The sequence below is a fragment of the Caloenas nicobarica genome, chromosome 3 (genome assembly GCF_036013445.1).
Source record: "Caloenas nicobarica isolate bCalNic1 chromosome 3, bCalNic1.hap1, whole genome shotgun sequence".
Lineage (NCBI taxonomy): Eukaryota > Metazoa > Chordata > Aves > Columbiformes > Columbidae > Caloenas > Caloenas nicobarica.
In genome coordinates this window covers 398,134-415,164 of record NC_088247.1, presented here as the reverse complement: position 1 = coordinate 415,164, position 17,031 = coordinate 398,134, and the positions used below count along the sequence as shown (strand labels likewise).

Below are 17,031 nucleotides of genomic sequence, written 5' to 3'. Positions count from 1 at the left end.
AATCAGAACACATGTGTACATGTGTTCATACGCACACGCGTGCGTGCCACGCAGCCTCGGAAAATGGTGGTTCTTGGCGAGTGGAATGGCCAGAACTGGTGTTTCTCCCCAGCAGAGGGACCAGCCAGGGCTCAGCCACAGGGGGTGGAAACCCCAGCGTGTTTCCAGGAAAGAACAAAACTTCCCCGTTCACCCCATTTCAGCCCAGAGTCCCCATGTGCATCGCGGTGCTGTCCCCGTCCCCAGCACTGCTCCTCGGCAGCAGCACTGGCAGCGCCAGCGGGTCAGTGTCCCGAAATCGCGGCCAGCGCCCAGTTCGTGACGGCCACGGTCGTGTTGTGCAGGTAAACCCAGGAGGAGTAGGTGAGGCTGCCGAGCTGCTCCCGCACGCAGGCCCAGGACACGTCCCCACTGCAATGGCAAAGGGACACGTCAGGGTGGGGGCACAGGGCAGGGCGGGGGGACAGGGCTGTGGGACAGCGCAGGGACAGGGGGGCAGACGCATGGCAGCAGTGGCCACCCATCCCCAGTCTTAGGAGCCCGGGGGGCCACCAGAGCCGCCCCGGGCGGGAGGTGCGGAGGAGGCGGCTGGGCACGGTGGCCAGCACCCAGGGAACGGGGTCCCTCTCCTGCAGTGCCCCCAGTCTGGCTGTGACCCCCCAGCACGGCAGAGGTGACACCCGAGTCACCAGCTCTGTCACCCCCACCCTCTGCCCCGAGGAGCGTGGTGCCGGCTCTGCGGCGAGGGCAGGACCGTGCCTGGCTGCCACCCTGCTCCCCATGGGGACAAACGGGTGACACACAGCTGGGACACCCATGGGTGACACAAGGACATGGGGGAACACGGCCGGCCTGTGGCAGGGGTACAGCTTGGGGGCACGAGCCTCAGTGCCACGTCCCACCCCCCAGCCAGGGCAGGAGGAGCCACCCCCAGCCAGGACAGGGACAGACCCTCCGCTGCACCAGGGCCTGACCCCCACAGCTGTGGGGCAGCCGGGGGGGCTGAGCCTGCAGCTGCAGCACAGCAGGGACATGCATGGAGGTGCGGGGACGTGCTCACTTGCAGGAGTCGGCCCAGCGGTCCCAGCCGTGGCGCAGTGCGGCCGCCAGCCCCTCCAGCAGCGGCAGCAGGCAGCTCCGCACCAGGAACAGCAGCAGCTCCCGCACACACTCGGCCACGTGCAGCAGCGACTCGGGGACACGGGACTGGAGCTGCGGGGACAGAGACGGCAAAGGCTGAAGACCAACCGCCCCTTCACATGGGGCCGCAGCCAAGGGGGACAGAACGGTGTCACAGCCCAGCTGCGGTGTCACAGCCCAGCTGGCTCAAAGCCCGGCTGCGGTGCCTCCTCCTCCCAGACCCCTCGCACCAGCAGCTCGCAGTGACAGCTGGGCAGCAGTGACAGGGATGTCACTGTCCCCCTCCAGGCCTGGCAGAGCCCGGCGCGGGCCCTTTGCTCTCACAAGCCCCATGGGCTGTGGCCCCGCTGGGGTCTCTTGTCCCCTCCAGCGCACGCGACACCCTCCTTACCCACTCGGCGAGCCAGGGCAGGCCGCTGCAGAGCTGGGACAGCAGGGACGAGCACTGCTGGGACACGTACAGGGCCACCTCGCCGCTCCCTGCCCAGAGCAGCTCCAGCTGCGGCTGCAGCACGGCGGCTGCCCCGGAGCCCAGGCCGGGCAGGCTCCGCTCCAGCCACCTGCAAGAGAGCGAGCGCCGGCTGAGGCAGCGCTGGCCGCCCCGGCTACAGGCTGCACCGGCACCAGGGGCTGCACCGGCACCACCAGCAGAGCTGTGGAGCACACGGGCACCTGAACTGCTGCACGGGCCAAGGGGAGAGGAGAAGGTGAGAGCTGAGCTGGAAGCGCCCAGCAGAGCTGGGAACACCCTGCAAAGGGGCTCCCCAAGGTCTCTGTGCTGCGTGAGTGGCCTCACTCTCCCAGTGCCGCTGCCACTGACCTGAGCCCCTCGCGGCAGCCGTGCGAGACCGTGTGCCAGGCGCGCTGCGAGGCCGGCAGGACGCCCGAGGAGCGGAGAAGCCAGGCAGAGGAGGAGGCTGGAAGAGACAAGATCCATTCCCTGTGCAGCCCTGTGGCTTGGGCTGCTCAGACTGTCCCTAGGGCCCCTCCCGGGGACACACGGCCCAAGCTGCTCTGCAAAACATCTCAGGAAATGCTCTGAGATGGGACAAAGAGGGGCAGAAACACCCGGCAGAGAGAAAACCTGGGTCAGGGCAGCTCTGGGGGCACCCTCCCAAGAGGGGACAGGCAGGGGTCTGTCTGCAGCCTGCGAGAGCGTCCGGCCCAGCACAGCCCATGGTCCCCCAGAGAACCCACACCCAAACCCCACAGCCCCCAGGGACCCCCATACACACCCCGCAGCCCCCAGGGACCCCCACGCACACCCATTCACAGACAGAGCTGTGTCCACGCTGCCCGCAGCACAGACCCCAGCGAGGGCAGGGCTGCGCAGGGGCCTGGCTCAGAGCAGAGCAGTTCCTGTCCCCAGGGACGTCCCCCCAGCATAGCTGTGAGCGGAGCGCCACGTACCCTGGAAGGAGCCGTGTGTCCGGACGTCGTGCAGGAGGAATCCGGCCGCGAAGACCAGGAGGACGAGCAGCAGCCGCTGCCAGGGGAAGCCCCGGCCCCGCATCCTGCGCAGCAGCTCCTGGGCGGGCGGGAGGACGCGGCCCCGTCACCGCGCGGTTCCCAGGGCCAGCAGCTTGGCTGTTCCCCCCGCCCCGGCCTCCCAGTGAAACCAGCGTCATCTGCCGAGCAGCTGGGAGGATGGACAAGGGCCAGCGCCATCTGTCCCCAGGGTGTCCTGCAGATGTGCCGCTGCGGGGTCCCCAGCCCAGCACAGGGCGGTGGCGGGCGAAGCTGACCGCAACCCAGCACGGAGCCGAAACGCGGCACCGAGTCAAACCGAACATGGAGCCAAAACTCAGCGTGAAGCCAAACCCCAGCCACCACGGCAGCAGTGGCGCTGCCCCGCTCACCTTGCAGGCGGCATCGCAGGCGGCCACATCCTGGGCGCCACTGGTCCCTCTCGCCGCCAGCTCCTCGTTTGTCACTTTGAAGGAGCGAACCGTCTCCTGCAGCGACTGCCGCACCTCGGGGAGAGCGAAAGCGGCCTCAGGCCCTGTGCTGGCAGCACCGCACAGCCGGCACCACGGGCTGCAAGGGGGAGCGGAGCCGGGGAGGGCAGGAACACCAGGACACAGGACACACTGGGCTGTGGGGACACCCCCGAGGGTCCTGCATGGAGGCTGAGTGCCTTGGCCACAGAATCACAGAAAGTTAGGGATTGGAAGGGACCTCGAAAGCTCATCCAGCCCAATCCCCCGCCGGAGCAGGAACACCCAGATGAGGTTACACAGAAGGTGTCCAGGCGGGTTGGAATGTCTGCAGAGAAGGAGACTCCACAACCTCCCTGGGCAGCCTGGGCCAGGCTCTGGCACCCTCACCGGGAAGAAGTTTCTTCTCAAATTTAAATGAAACCTCTTGTGTTCCAGCTTGAACCCATTACCCCTTGTCTTACTGTTGGTTGTCACCGAGAAGAGCCTGGCTCCATCCTCCTGACACCCACCCTTTATATATTTATAAACATTGATGAGGTCACCCCTCAGTCTCCTCTTCTCCAGCTCAGAGCCCCAGCTCCTCAGCCTTTCCTCACCTGGGAGATGCTCCACTCCCTGCAGCATCTTCGTGGCTGCGCTGGACTCTCTCCAGCAGTTCCCTGTCCTGCTGGAGCTGAGGGGCCCAGAACTGGACACAATATTCCAGATGAGGTCTCCCCAGGGCAGAGCAGAGGGGCAGGAGAACCTCTCTGACCTACTGACCACCCCCTTCTAATCCCCCCAGGTCCCATTGCCCTTCCTGGCCACAAGGGCCCAGTGCTGGCTCATGGTCACCCTGCTGTCCCCAGGACCCCCAGGTCCCTTTCCCCTACACTGCTCTCCAACAGCTCGTTCCCCAACTCATACTGGAACCTGGGGTTGTTCCTGCCCAGATGCAAGACTCTGCACTTGCCCTTGTTATATTTCATTAAATTTTTCCCCACCCAACTCTCCAGCCTGTCCAGGTCTCTGGATGGCAGCACAGCCTCCCAGTGTCAGCCACTCCTCCCAGTTTGGTGCCATCAGCAAACTGGCTGACAGTCACTCTAGTCCCTCATCCAAATCGTTGATGAATATATTGAACAATACTGGTCCCAGAACTGACCCTTGAGGCACTCCACTAGATACAGGCCTCCAACCGGACTCTGCCCCATTGACCACGACTCTCTGGCTTCTCTCCTTCAGCCAGTTCACAGTCCCCCTCACTACCCGATCATCCAGTCCACACTTCCTCAGTTTTGCCGTGAGGATGCTGTGGGAGACGGTGTCAAATGCTTTGCTGAAGTCAAGGTAGACCACATCCACTGCTCTGCTCTGGTCAACCCAGCCACCGTCACCTGGAGCCGTGCAGCTCCTCTGGGGACACTGAGCCACGGCCAGCGCCACCTCCAGAGCGCCAGAGCAGCAAAGGCAAAGTGGGGCTGAATCTGGAACGTCTGCCCCGCCAGCAGACGCCGGCCCTGCCCGCGGCAGGCGCTGCCTGTTCCCCGCAGAGGGGCCCCTCGCGCCCCCAGGCACTGGCTGAGCCGCTGCGGCAGCGCGGGGACACACGGGTCCCACGGGGACACCGCTCACACAGGGACCTGCCACAGCGGCACGCACATGCTGTGCCCGCACCCCGGGGAACTCTCCCCACAGCTCCTACCTTCTTGCTGCTGCTGTCCCAGGACTCCAGCAGGTGGTTCAGAAGCAAACTGGAGGGAAGAAAATGTGGGGCTGGGCCCAGAGCTCCAAGCAGCAATTTAACCGCTGCCGGTGCCTGTGGCGCAGCGGGGGAACCCACCTGGACTGGGAGAGGTGCTTGGTGTAGAGCTGCCGCCAGACGCCGAAGCTCAGCGGGTCCAGGCTCAGGCACTGGCTCAGGGAGGTCAAGAGCTGGGGACAGAGCGCAGCAGAGTGTCACAGCCTGTCCGTGTCCCCCGTGTGGCACATGGGACACACCGTGCCCCGGGCCATACTCCAGCACAGCCGAATGCCCCAAACCCCTGGCACCGGCAGCTGCACCCCGCCGGCGCTCACCTCCTTCTTCATGCCGGGGGGGCAGCTCGGCGTGGCCCGCGAGAGGAAGGAAGGGAAGTAGGTGTGCAGGGCCGCCTCGGGCCTCGCGCCGAACGCCAGCACCTTCAGGCGCGGGTAGAGCCGCCGCAGCTGCTCCTGCAGGCTGGGGACACGCAGGGGCTGCCGGGGGGGCCGGGGTGGTCACCCCGGCACAGCCCATGCTGGGTATGGGGTGTGCGGGTGTACCTGGGTGGCAGCGAGTTGTTGGGCATGAAGGCGAAGTCCAGGAGAGGGAAGAAATCCTTGGGACCGATCATCCCGAAGCCTTTGGTCAGGTTTGGGTGCATCCTGCGCAGCACAAACCCCGTCAGCCGGGAGGGACGGGCTGCCCTCGCACACCCACCCGCACACTCGCTCACACGCCCCTCGCTCAGGTTTTTCCACAGGCACAGTCTCACACCCCAGCAGCAGCCCGGGCCAGCGTTCATTCTCCTTAACGAAGGGACCCAATAACGACAGCGAGGGGTAACTCACGTCAGCAGACGGTCCAGGTAGGAGACAGCATATGGGGAGAGAGCCTTGATCCCGAGCACCGGCAGCATGACGCCGAGCCAGACTGCGGAGAGAGGCGGTGTCGGAGGGCAAGCTCCGACGTGTCCCGGGACACCGAGCGCGCCCCGACCGCGCTAACGCTCCTGCCATCAGCACGAGCGCTGCCGGGGCCGCAGCAGCGGCCGAAGAGCAGAGGGACACTCAGATTAAACCCAGGACAAACCACCACCTGTGTCCCCCTCCAAACCACCAGCAGGCGACCAGACAGACAGATCCCCGGACAAACAAACAGACAGACAGACAGATCCCCAGACAGACAGATCCCAGACAGAAGGACAGATCCCCAGACAGACAGACCCACCCCTTGGAAGGGCTCGGGGCGGCCGCAGGGCGGCCACACTGCCTCATGCTGGCAGTGGAACACGGAGCAGCGTATTCCCCGATTTCCCAGGCAGGACGGCTCCCCCAGGATCCCGCGGTTTCTGTCCCGGCCGGGGAGGTGCCCCTGGAGCTGAGATCCCATGGGGGCAGTTTCTGTGGCTGAGGTGCCGCCAGGGCTGGGCAGACTTGCCCTCTGTGAGCAACGTGCATCACGCCACATCTCCGGCTTCCCCGAAAACAACGAACCCCTCACACAGCTCCACAATGTCCCCACGAACACCGAGCGCTTGTGCCTGTCCCCACCCACCAGCACAAGCCGCTTGCCTCTGCAGGGGTGACCAACCCAGGGCACACGGTTTGAAGCGGACCCCACGCCTGAGCGGTGACACAGTGGGAGCGCAGCACCAGGCCCCGGCTATTACCTCGCTCCCCGGGACGGGCGCCCAGCCCGCGGCTCCCGGCTCTCACCTTTCAGCCCCTCGTGCAGGTCGGCGAACCCGGCCTGTCCCAGCGCCCAGAGCACAGTGAGGCACTTCGCTGGCCGGTTCTGGTGTGACCGCAGCACTTCCAAGTACTGGGGCCAGGACAAGGACACATTAATGGGGAAGAGCCTCAGCCCGTCCCGCCCCAACACCACCGCGAACGAGCCAGAGCAGCCCCGAGGAGGGACCCTTGGCACTGGAGGAGGCTGGAGCCGCGCCGTCTCCCCCCAAACCCAGCCCTGGGGACACCGAGCTGCCAGCACCGTGCGGTGCTGGATGGCAGCTGAGCTGCAGTGTCACTGCTTGGCCAGACCCAGAAATCCCCATTTGTGCCCCATGGCTGCCCGGGATGGACATGTCCCCACTACCCCCGAGGGGACAGAGCACGGAGGGAGCATGAGCTTTGGGCAAGGACTTTAGAGATGGGATGCTGTGGGACAGCGGCACTCGCAGTGGCCCTGGCACATCTAGGGAGCCTGGAGGGACTGGAGACCCTGGTCCCTCTTTGCCTGGGGCAGCACGCGGGCACAGATGCTCATGGCCACTCTGGGGACCCTCAGCGGGAGCAGCACCGCATTCCCCAGTGCCCGGCTCACCTTGCCCAGGCTGGCCGTGGCGATCTTGGGCCGGTCCAGGAGCAGGGCCTGGATGCAGATCCGGTACCCGTGCAGGGACTCCCCTGGAACACAGCACAGCACACGCCTCAGCCCGGCACCCCAAATGCCCCTGGGGTGCCCCAAAGACGGGACCAGCCCCCCAGAGCCGCTCACCCACCCACCAGCTCCCAGGAGCAGCCCTGCACAGCGCGGGGGTCCTGCCCCCCACTTCCTCTGCCTGCAGGAGCCTGATGGACCCACAGACCCTCAGAGCCCCACCAGCAGCTCCACGGCCCCCCGCCAGCCCTGCCCTGCAGCCGCAGGCACCAGCACTGTCACCGGCCCACGGCCTGGAGCTCCCGAGGGCTCGCTTCCCCTTGTTCATCTCCAAAGGAGAAGGAGGGGTCAGGGGACCCCCCTGGTTCTCGGGCACTGGTCAGTGACCCCTCCAGCTCTGCTGGCCCTGGGGACGGGAGGCGTGACCACAACAGGGCCCGGCTGTCCCCACGGCAGAGCCCGGCTGTCCCTGGGCTTGTCCTGCTCTCCAGCACAGTCCCACTGTTGCCACCGGCCTCACCGGGACACAATGGGCTTTCACCCCGACACACCAGCCACACCAGCTCACAGTGGCTGGGCAGACAAGGGCAGTGGTGGCCAGTGCAGCGACCAGTGGTGACCAGCACGGTGACCAGTGGTGACCAGTGCGGTTGCAGCGCCCAGCAGAGCTGCAGACCAACCCCGGGCAGCTCCGCTGACAGCCGAGCATCTTCCCAAATTACACACGAATGTCTGTCCCACAGCAAAGGAGCATTTTGCTAACAAATGCCCGGCGTTCATCTGCTTGCTGGTGGCAGCTCGGACGGGACCCTCCAAAACACTGCCGCAGCAACCAGTGCCTGTCTCCTACATCCAAAAGGCTCCGTTTGAAAAGCTGCAGCAACACACCTCATGTGGAAGCCTTTGGGAAGGCGCTTCCCACCAGCCTGTGACTCCCCGACACCAGGATCACACCTCACCCCAGCTCCCCACAGCCGTGGCAGCATTTGGCACCACCGTGACAGCCGCCTGGCAGAACACCCCTCGCCATGTGTGAGATGTGCAGGAGTTTCCCACCTCACCCTCTGCACAGAGGAACACAGGACAGCTCTTAACCTGCCAACAAGCAGCAGCAGCATCCCCACGGCCAGAAAACCCCAGCGCTGGAGCACCTGGCAGAATAACCACGGCGCACCGTGCGTGTGGGTGCCCGGAGCCACCGTGCCTCACCTGGGGTCTTGTCCAGCTCCTGCAGCATGGTGTAGATGCAGTGGTCGAAGAAGACCTCCAGCACGCCGGCTGCCCGCCCCAGCAGCGCCCGGATGATGCTCCGCAGCTCCCTGCCCACCAGGCTGTACGGGTAGTCTGGGCCGACACGGGGGGTCCGTGAGCACCGGGACGTCCCAGCGCCGGCCCGGCGCAGAGCAGCCCCCGGTGGCCCCGCACCGCAGGCTCAGCAACCACCTCTGGCTCGGTTATTCCACACCAGACACACCGAACCCAGCGCTGCGGGATGGCTTTCTGGGAAACACTGACGCTGCGGGACGCACGCGGGCACGGGGAAGTGGTTCTGCTCCTTCACCCACTGCCACGCAAGCAACAAGTGCTCACAGCGAGTGCAGACCAACAGATCAAGCACAAACGGGAAATCCAGGCAGAACATCCCTGTCACAGACGAGTGGGGACACCTGCGAGCTGATTCCCGCATTCCACAACAGGTACAGGTCCTTATGGAGAAGGGGTGACTGGGGAAAATCTCTGATTTGCCAGCTGTACACACAGCTTCATTGCCTTGGTAGGCAAGGAAAGTCAATTATAGTGACATCAGACAATCAAGGAAATAATCCCCATTTTATTTGTTAAATAAAAACCCCACAATCTTGTGCCTTTTTTATTACCAAGCTTCCTCAGACAGTTTTAGCCCAGGAAAAAAAAAACTGTTTGGAGAGAGGGGAAAAGCAAAGCCTAAAAGTCTCAGTTTGTAGGGAACAAGCCCGGATTGTGGGACAGTTTGCCATCAGGGGAAAACAGGAGATTTTTCCATCTCTCATCTGCAACTGTTTTGGTCCTGGTGTTCCCACGTTTCTAAAAACTGCGTATGTAGCGAGCTGCCCTTTAACCTGCACCCTGAAACCCGCACAGGATAAACCCGGCAGAGAACGCAGCGCCGAACCCCTTTGGCTCCTCCTGTGGGACCCAGGCGGTCAGACCCACTGACCTTAGGGGTCTCATCCAACCCAAACGGTTCTACAGGATCGCCCGGGGGGCCGGTTGGGGCTGCCCCACACTGCTCCCCGTGCCCCCGTCCCGCCGCCCACCGGGAATCACCCGCCCCGTGGCTCCGCAGAGCGCAGACCCCCCGACCCCCGTCACAGCACTGACCGTGGGGGTGCTGGCTGAGCGCCGGGTCGCTCCGCGGCGCCTGCAGCTTGTAGTTGAGGTAACTGGCCAGGTCCTTCACCCAGACTGAGGGGTTCTCGGGGAACACGCTCTGGCTCTTCTCCAGCTCCTTCTGCAGATCCGCCAAGTCCAGCTGCAAGCGACAGACAGACACTTAACCTGGGGCGTGCAGAACTGGTCAAAAAGCACAGAAAAAAGAAAGTTAACTTCAGGTCCTAAGGGGCTGCTGGGCACGGGGGAAACACTGCCCACCCCACACGGAAACCCCCTGTCCACCACCCACTAACGCGAACGGGAGCGCTGGCCTGGAAACAGCACCTGCTTTGGTACTGGAAATTTCCTTCCCACTAGCAAAGGCTGCTCTCGCAGGATAGCAAAACCTGCATGGGGAACCGCAGGCACCCGGCACTGCCCCGGAGCAGGGATGTCAGGAGGGCTGCGCAGCTGCGGGAATGAGCTTCTCCCTCCCTCGGAGCCTCCGTTCCACCTTCCCGTGGGTGCTGGGACTGGTGGTTCGGCACAAGCCACCTGGAGTGCGCCGGCACGGCCACACCGCACGGGAGACAGCTTGGGCTGCGGCTCAGCAGGACCAGCCCAGCATCACCCAGCTGTGTCGGCACCACCAGCCCCGCACCGGGAACACAGCCGTAACCATCAAGAGCCACGCAACTAACAACAGGCAACCAACGGGCTGTGAGTGCAGTCAGCAGCTCACACCCTCTCACCTTCCTCCCTCTGCGCTATCTGCCACAAAACGTGCTTATTGTTGGCTTTTTAGCTCAGGCGACCTGCAGGCTGGCAGGGACAGACACCCCACCTGCCCTCAGGGAGTTTAGGAGATGCAGCAAGACTCAGGCGGCTGCTCAAAGTTTCGCAGCCGGACGCCTCTGTAATGTGCTGGATTTCAGTCGCAGCACATTATTGAATCTGAGTTGGGTGCCTTTTGCTGCATGTTTATTTTAGCAACCGTTTTGAGGAGTAAGAAAAAATAGCTGCTGCTATGTCAAAAAAATAAACAACACTGTCAGCAAAGCCGACAGAGCACCAGTCGCACGGCGGCGTTTGTGGCTGCCGAGCAGTGCAGAGCAGCCACCAGGCAACACGCACCAGCCCCAGCTGCTCTCCCTGAGGAATATCTGCCCCGACACGCACAGAAATGACACGTTAATTGTGCTCCGAGCTGTCTCCATGTGCGATCGCTGGATGTGGAGAACGACGTGTGCCCAGCGGGGTGGGAGCCCCAGCCCTGCGCAGAGCAGAGGGGATGGGGGCACCGCGCGGGGCGGGGGTCAGCCCGGGCAGCCCTCCCAGCAGACACGTCACCTCAGAGTTAATTCGGGGCTCCCTGCTGAAACCCAGACTGTGCTCAGACGGCATAAGGATGGGTGGGACGAAGACAAACGAGTTCTACAGATTTGTCTGGAGCGCAGGGAGCAGGAACTGCAGAAACGGCTCCCAGGACCTCGCTGGTGCGACAGCGAGGAGGTTTCACCAATGAAGCTTTCTCAGGATTCCTCCCGGGCAGCAGGCAGGGAGGGGGCGAAGAAAGAAACCAGACATTCCCTCCCAGCCACCTCCTGGCACGTTCCTGCCGACACCAAAAGCACAACCTCCAGCAGGAGACACGTCTCCCAGGCCAGCTCGGCACTTGCCAAGGCGCCGAGCACCATCTGTTCCGCTCCCACAGCCGCCCCGGGCTGCAGGCAGCGGGGGCATGGGGCTCGTCCCCCGGTGGTACCAAGCCTGCGGGTGTCCTGGCACACGGGGCTGCGGCGCCGCACTAAACCCTGGCCGCCTCCTCCTCCCGAGGGGCCGTGAACCCGCACGGTGGCACCGAACCCCCACGGGGCAGCGCGCTCCCGTGCCGCTGCCTTCGCTGAGCAAACGGCACCCGCGGGGCTGCTGGTGCGGCCCGGCACTCACGGCTCTCAGCGCTTCCTCCAGCGAGCGGCATTTCCCCGGCTTGGCTCCAGTGTCGTTCGCCGGTGGCTTCTTGGTGCTTTTCCCTGCGTGCTGCCGGCGCTGCGGCGGCTCCGGGGCGGGGGGCACCTGCTCCTTGTTCTGCCTCTTCAGCGCCTTCTCGAAGCCCAGCTCGAACATGGTGTCGGAGGTGGCGATGGGGGCTGGAACGGGGGAAGGCAGGAGGTGGCCGGGGGCCCCGCGGGAGCACCGGCTGCACCGACAAGGCAGGGCACGGGAGGCGCGCCGGCCGAGCCCCGGCGGGGGACGGAGATGGGCCCGTCCCGGGCCCCGCAGCCACTGGGACCCCCCGGCCGCGGGCTCCACGGGGCGCTGAGCCCCGGTCCCGGGGCCGCCAGCGCGGCCCGCGCAGGGCACAGCCCCCCGGCCGCAGTCACCCGTGCGGGACTGCCCGCCCAGCCCGGCAAACCGCCCCGGCAGCCCCGGCCCCGGCGGCCCCGGCCCCGCGGCCGCGATGACAGCCCGGCGCGGCCCCGCCGCACTCACCGGCCACGGGCAGCCCAGCGCGGCCGGCGTTGGCCTCTCCCAGGGCGCGGCGGCTGCCGGTGCTGCCCGCGGGCCGCCGGCCCTTGCGCACCACCTCCCAGCGGCCGCCGCCGCCGCCCGACACCGGGCCCGGAGCCGCCGCCGCCATCGCGCCGAGCCGGGAGCGTGAGGCGGCGCCGCGCCCGCCGATTGGCTGCAGCGGAGCACACGCGCCCCGCGCGGCCGCTGCCACGTCCCCGCCCCGCCCCGCCGCGCCACGTGACCGGGCACCGCAGGCCCGGCAGGGGCGGGGCCAACGCGCTCCGCTCCCAGAGAGGCCCCGCCCACGCAGTGCCGCCCCGCCCTCCGGCACCGCCGCCCCGGGCGCCGCACGACGCAGGACAGGGCGGAGGGAAGGGCGGGGCCATGCAGATCACGCTGCTGCCAGCAGAGCCCCTCGGAGGCACCAGGAACGAGGGCGGTGGGAGAGGGCGTGGCCATGCAAATCAGCCACCGCACGGGCCGCCGGGAGCTACCCCGTCACGACAACGCCGCCGCGAGTGTGCGCGACTGTTGCGTGGGCGCTGCGCGGAGGCGCAAGAACGTGGGGCACGAGGCGCTTCGTGGGTTTGTGGCGGCACGGGTGCGGCGCGGGGGTGTCCGTGTGCTGGGGGTGCGCGGGGCGGCGTGGGGCGGCGCGGGCGCGGGTGGTGGGCATACTTACCTGGCAGGGGAGACACCATGATCAGGCAGGTGGTTTTCCCAGGGCGAGGCTCATCCTTTGCACTCCGGGTGTGCTGACTCCTGCGATTTCCCCAAATGCGGGAAACTCGACTGCATAATTTGTGGTAGTGGGGGACTGCGTTCGCGCTCTCCCCTGGCTTTGTTTGTGCAACAACAGACCCAAGCTCCAGAGAGCAGCGGGGGCGTAGGAGGCTTGAGAAAAGTCTCGGGGTGGTGGACCGGCGGCCGGGCCGTTCTCAGACACGGCACAGCCTTTGCGTGCCCGGCCCCGCTCACTCCCCGTAGTTCCCCTCGTGCTCGCGAGCGCACCGAACCGCCGTTCCCGGCTCCTGCGGGCTGCGCGGGCCCGGGGCGGGACGCGCGGGCCCGGGGCGGGACGCGGCCGCGACCGGAGGAGCCCGGCGCTCCCTTTCTCACGGCTGCCACGCCTGCTTCTACCGGGAGCCCGGCCTCTGAGTGACACCCTGGAGAGAAACGCGGCCCCGCGAGCTCTAGCGCCGGGGTGCGGGCAGGTACGCTTCCGACGGTCTATTAGCTCTCAGGTCTGTTTTTGAAACACAAAAGCCAGGGGAGAGCGCGAACGCAGTCCCCCACTACCACAAATTATGCAGTCGAGTTTCCCGCATTTGGGGAAATCGCAGGAGTCAGCACACCCGGAGTGCAAAGGATGAGCCTCGCCCTGGGAAAACCACCTGCCTGATCATGGTGTCTCCCCTGCCAGGTAAGTATGCCCACCACCCGCGCCCGCGCCGCCCCACGCCGCCCCGCGCACCCCCAGCACACGGACACCCCCGCGCCGACACCCACGCACGGCCCACACGAGGCCCCGGCCCGCGCCCCGCGTGTCGACCCCACGCGGCGCTCGCGCACGCCCGTGTCCGGCCGTGTCCTGGCGCGTGGCTCTCCCGTCACTCCGCGCGGTTGCTGATTTGCATGGCCACGCCCTGCGCGCGAGGCCCCTCCGTCCCGGCCGTGCTTAGCACTGCCCTGCGTTGGCCCGGGGTCAGCCGGCCTCCGTCTGTCGTTGTCCCTGGGCACCCACCGCGGAGCTGACACCCCCCACAGGCCTCGCGGGCACCGGTGCCGCTGTCGGGCCCAGCTGCTCCTGCGCTGGGGCCGGCTGCGTGTGGCACGGGCTGACATTTGCCTTTCTGTGTGCTCAGGCTCCCCTGCCACCACCGTGGCTGATCACAGATCACTGACTGTGCCTTGTGATGGCCCTGCCAGCTCCTGCGAGACACCCGGTGTAATAAACCCGTGTTGTAAATTTGTTAATCAAAGCGGTACGTTATCTTGTGCAAACATTTATGAAACAGTACAGCTGGGGAAATGTATTGGAGTTGTGTGGGTGAGGCGAGCTGCACGTGTCTGGAGGGGGGCGGGTCGCAGCCCACGGTGTGGAGGGAAAATGTTTCCTCTGTCCCGCGACCACCAGAGAGCCTGAGGAGACCCCCCCCCGGCAACCAGACGCTCAGCCGCAGAAGACATCGGGCTAAACTGTATCAACTTGGAAATCCACCTGGAGACAAAAAACTATAAACGAGGGACTCTGGTGGGGGCGCGTTGCCTGCCATTGGTAGAGCTGAGACTCCCCGGCCGCCCAGCGCTGTTTTGCCTGTTTACTGCTTGCTCAATAAATTCTAATTGGATTAATGATAATTGAGATTGGCATATGATTCGCAATCCTCGCTTATAACACCCGGTGCGTCCCACTGGGGTCGGCACTCCCATGTGTCCCGGATGCTGCTGATACGTCCCCTGCTCTGGTCCCCTTCCAGGGACATCATCTCTGCTCCAGCTTTTCCCTGGGCGCTGGAACCCCAAAGCCCGTGGAGAAGCGGGTGTCCAGTGCCTCTGCCACTCCTGTGCCACCAGGTCCCCCGTGTACAGCTCCTGCCCATGGTCTCTGTCACCTCCAGCCACTCAGTTCCCACGGGGTTTCACCTGGCCCAGGATTGTCCCTGGAGCTCGCTCATGGCTGCTCCCCCGATCACCCGCCCTGCTGACCCCTCTGCCCACCCCCGCGGTGCCGGAGCACGGCAGCGGCTCCCGCGCGCCCCGTGGGGCTCCCGGCGCTGTGGCCGGTGTTGGAGATGTGACGCTGATGCTGTCACGACTGGCACGGACGCGGCGAGCACGAGTGGGCCGGCGAGCGCTACGCCCCGCCGCCTGGTGGCGCTGCCTTGCGGGCGTGGGCGGGGCCATGTGCTCGCGCCGCTGGCGGCAGAGCCGTTCCGAGCGGAAGGGGCGGGGCCTCGCGCGCAGGGCGTGGCCATGCAAATCAGCAACCGCGCGGAGTGACGGGAGAGCCACGCGCCAGGACACGGCCGGACACGGGCGTGCGCGAGCGCCGCGTGGGGGCCGCGTGGGGGCGACACGCGGGGCGCGGGCCGGGGCCTCGTGTGGGCCGTGCGTGGGTGTCGGCGCGGGGGTGTCCGTGTGCTGGGGGTGCGCGGGGCGGCGTGGGGCGGCGCGGGCGCGGGTGGTGGGCATACTTACCTGGCAGGGGAGACACCATGATCAGGCAGGTGGTTTTCCCAGGGCGAGGCTCATCCTTTGCACTCCGGGTGTGCTGACCCCTGCGATTTCCCCAAATGCGGGAAACTCGACTGCATAATTTGTGGTAGTGGGGGACTGCGTTCGCGCTCTCCCCTGGCTTTTGTGTTTCAAAAACAGACCTGAGAGCTAATAGACCGTCGGAAGCGTACCTGCCCGCACCCCGGCGCTAGAGCTCGCGGGGCCGCGTTTCTCTCCAGGGTGTCACTCAGAGGCCGGGCTCCCGGTAGAAGCAGGCGTGGCAGCCGTGAGAAAGGGAGCGCCGGGCTCCTCCGGTCGCGGCCGCGTCCCGCCCCGGGCCCGCGCAGCCCGCAGGAGCCGGGAACGGCGGTTCGGTGCGCTCGCGAGCACGAGGGGAACTACGGGGAGTGAGCGGGGCCGGGCACGCAAAGGCTGTGCCGTGTCTGAGAACGGCCCGGCCGCCGGTCCACCACCCCGAGACCTTTCTCAAGCCTCCTACGGCCCCGCTGCTCTCTGGAGCTTGGGTCTGTTGTTGCACAAACAAAGCCAGGGGAGAGCGCGAACGCAGTCCCCCACTACCACAAATTATGCAGTCGAGTTTCCCGCATTTGGGGAAATCGCAGGGGTCAGCACACCCGGAGTGCAAAGGATGAGCCTCGCCCTGGGAAAACCACCTGCCTGATCATGGTGTCTCCCCTGCCAGGTAAGTATGCTCACCACCCGCGCCCGCGCACGCCCCACGCCGCCCCGCGCACCCCTAGCACACGGACACCCCCGCGCCGCACCCGTGCCGCCACAAACCCACGAAGCGCCTCGTGCCCCACGTTCTTGCGCCTCCGCGCAGCGCCCACGCAACAGTCGCACACACTCGCGGCGGCGTTGTCGTGACGGGGTAGCTCCCGGCGGCCCGTGCGGTGGCTGATTTGCATGGCCACGCCCCCGCGCCCCGGCACTTGCGGCGCCGGCGCGCGGAGCGAGCCCCGCTGTCCCGGGAGTTCCCGGTGCCCCGACTGTGGAGCAGCAGCGGCCTCCGCTCCCCATGGGCCGCCCCACCACCCGGCGGGGCACCGGCTGTGTCCCCGCGGGGAGGCCTCGTCTTGGGGCCGCCGGTGCCGGGAGCACCCGGCAGGAGAGACCAGCCTCCCCGGTCTGTCCGTGTCGGTAACGCCCCGGCGGCAGCCACCGGCAGCACAGCCGGTGGTAGCAGAGACAGAGGGACCCGCTGTGCCCCCGCCACTGCCGAGCGCCGCCCCCCAGCCCCGTTCGTGCCCGGCTGCCGCACCCGCGCAGGCCGGGGCCGCGGGTCCCCCGCCCGCCCCGGCGGCAGCAGCGGCCGCTGTATGAACGCAGCCCGTCTGGGCAGCGGTGGCAGCACCCGCCGTCGCCTCCTGCGCCCCGGGAGCTGGGAACACGCAGCGCAGGGGAAGCACAGACGGCCCAGCGTGATCCCTGCCAGGGCAGCACCAGCCGCTGCAGAGCAGGGCAGGTGAATGCTGCGGCACAGGAGGACACCCCCTGCCCGTTGCAGGAGCAGCCCTGGCGCTCCCGGCTGCTGCAGGGTCAGGGTGCTGGGCTGTCCCACACCAGCCCAGCTCGAGAGGCTGCCAGAGCCACAGGCAGAGGATGCGTGAGCCAGGAACCATCACCGGAGTGTCACCATTTCCCTCAGGTCCCAGAGCAGGAGACCAGGCACAGGGAGATCCTTCCCCGCTGCAGGGTGGAGCAGGAGGAGCGGGGCTGGGCAGAGCTGGGCAGCGGCGC

General features: G+C 66.3%; 1 protein-coding gene and 4 non-coding genes across 5 annotated transcripts; 2 read left to right on the top strand and 3 right to left on the bottom strand.

Moving 5' to 3' along the window:
• Positions 1-188: 188 nt before the first annotated feature.
• TMEM214 (transmembrane protein 214) lies at positions 189-12,178 on the bottom strand. Its single transcript, XM_065631691.1, has 17 exons — positions 12,031-12,178; positions 11,488-11,687; positions 9,547-9,697; positions 8,395-8,529; positions 7,129-7,211; positions 6,519-6,624; positions 5,652-5,733; positions 5,364-5,465; positions 5,139-5,280; positions 4,903-4,994; positions 4,765-4,813; positions 3,000-3,113; positions 2,551-2,668; positions 1,961-2,057; positions 1,532-1,700; positions 1,061-1,212; positions 189-411 (listed from the first exon to the last, which is right to left on the bottom strand). The coding sequence occupies exons 1-17, from the start codon at positions 12,176-12,178 to the stop codon at positions 285-287; spliced, it is 2,067 nt and encodes a 688-aa protein (XP_065487763.1). The 3' UTR covers positions 189-284.
• Positions 12,179-12,725: 547 nt separating this feature from the next.
• On the top strand, positions 12,726-12,889 carry LOC135987831 (U1 spliceosomal RNA). The gene has a single exon (XR_010606066.1). It is a non-coding gene; the product is annotated as a U1 spliceosomal RNA (small nuclear RNA).
• A 429-nt stretch (positions 12,890-13,318) lies between these two features.
• LOC135987830 (U1 spliceosomal RNA) lies at positions 13,319-13,482 on the bottom strand. The gene has a single exon (XR_010606065.1). It is a non-coding gene; the product is annotated as a U1 spliceosomal RNA (small nuclear RNA).
• A 1,762-nt stretch (positions 13,483-15,244) lies between these two features.
• Positions 15,245-15,408, top strand: LOC135987847 (U1 spliceosomal RNA). Its single transcript, XR_010606082.1, has one exon. It is a non-coding gene; the product is annotated as a U1 spliceosomal RNA (small nuclear RNA).
• Positions 15,409-15,817: 409 nt separating this feature from the next.
• Positions 15,818-15,981, bottom strand: LOC135987838 (U1 spliceosomal RNA). The gene has a single exon (XR_010606073.1). It is a non-coding gene; the product is annotated as a U1 spliceosomal RNA (small nuclear RNA).
• Positions 15,982-17,031: the final 1,050 nt, after the last annotated feature.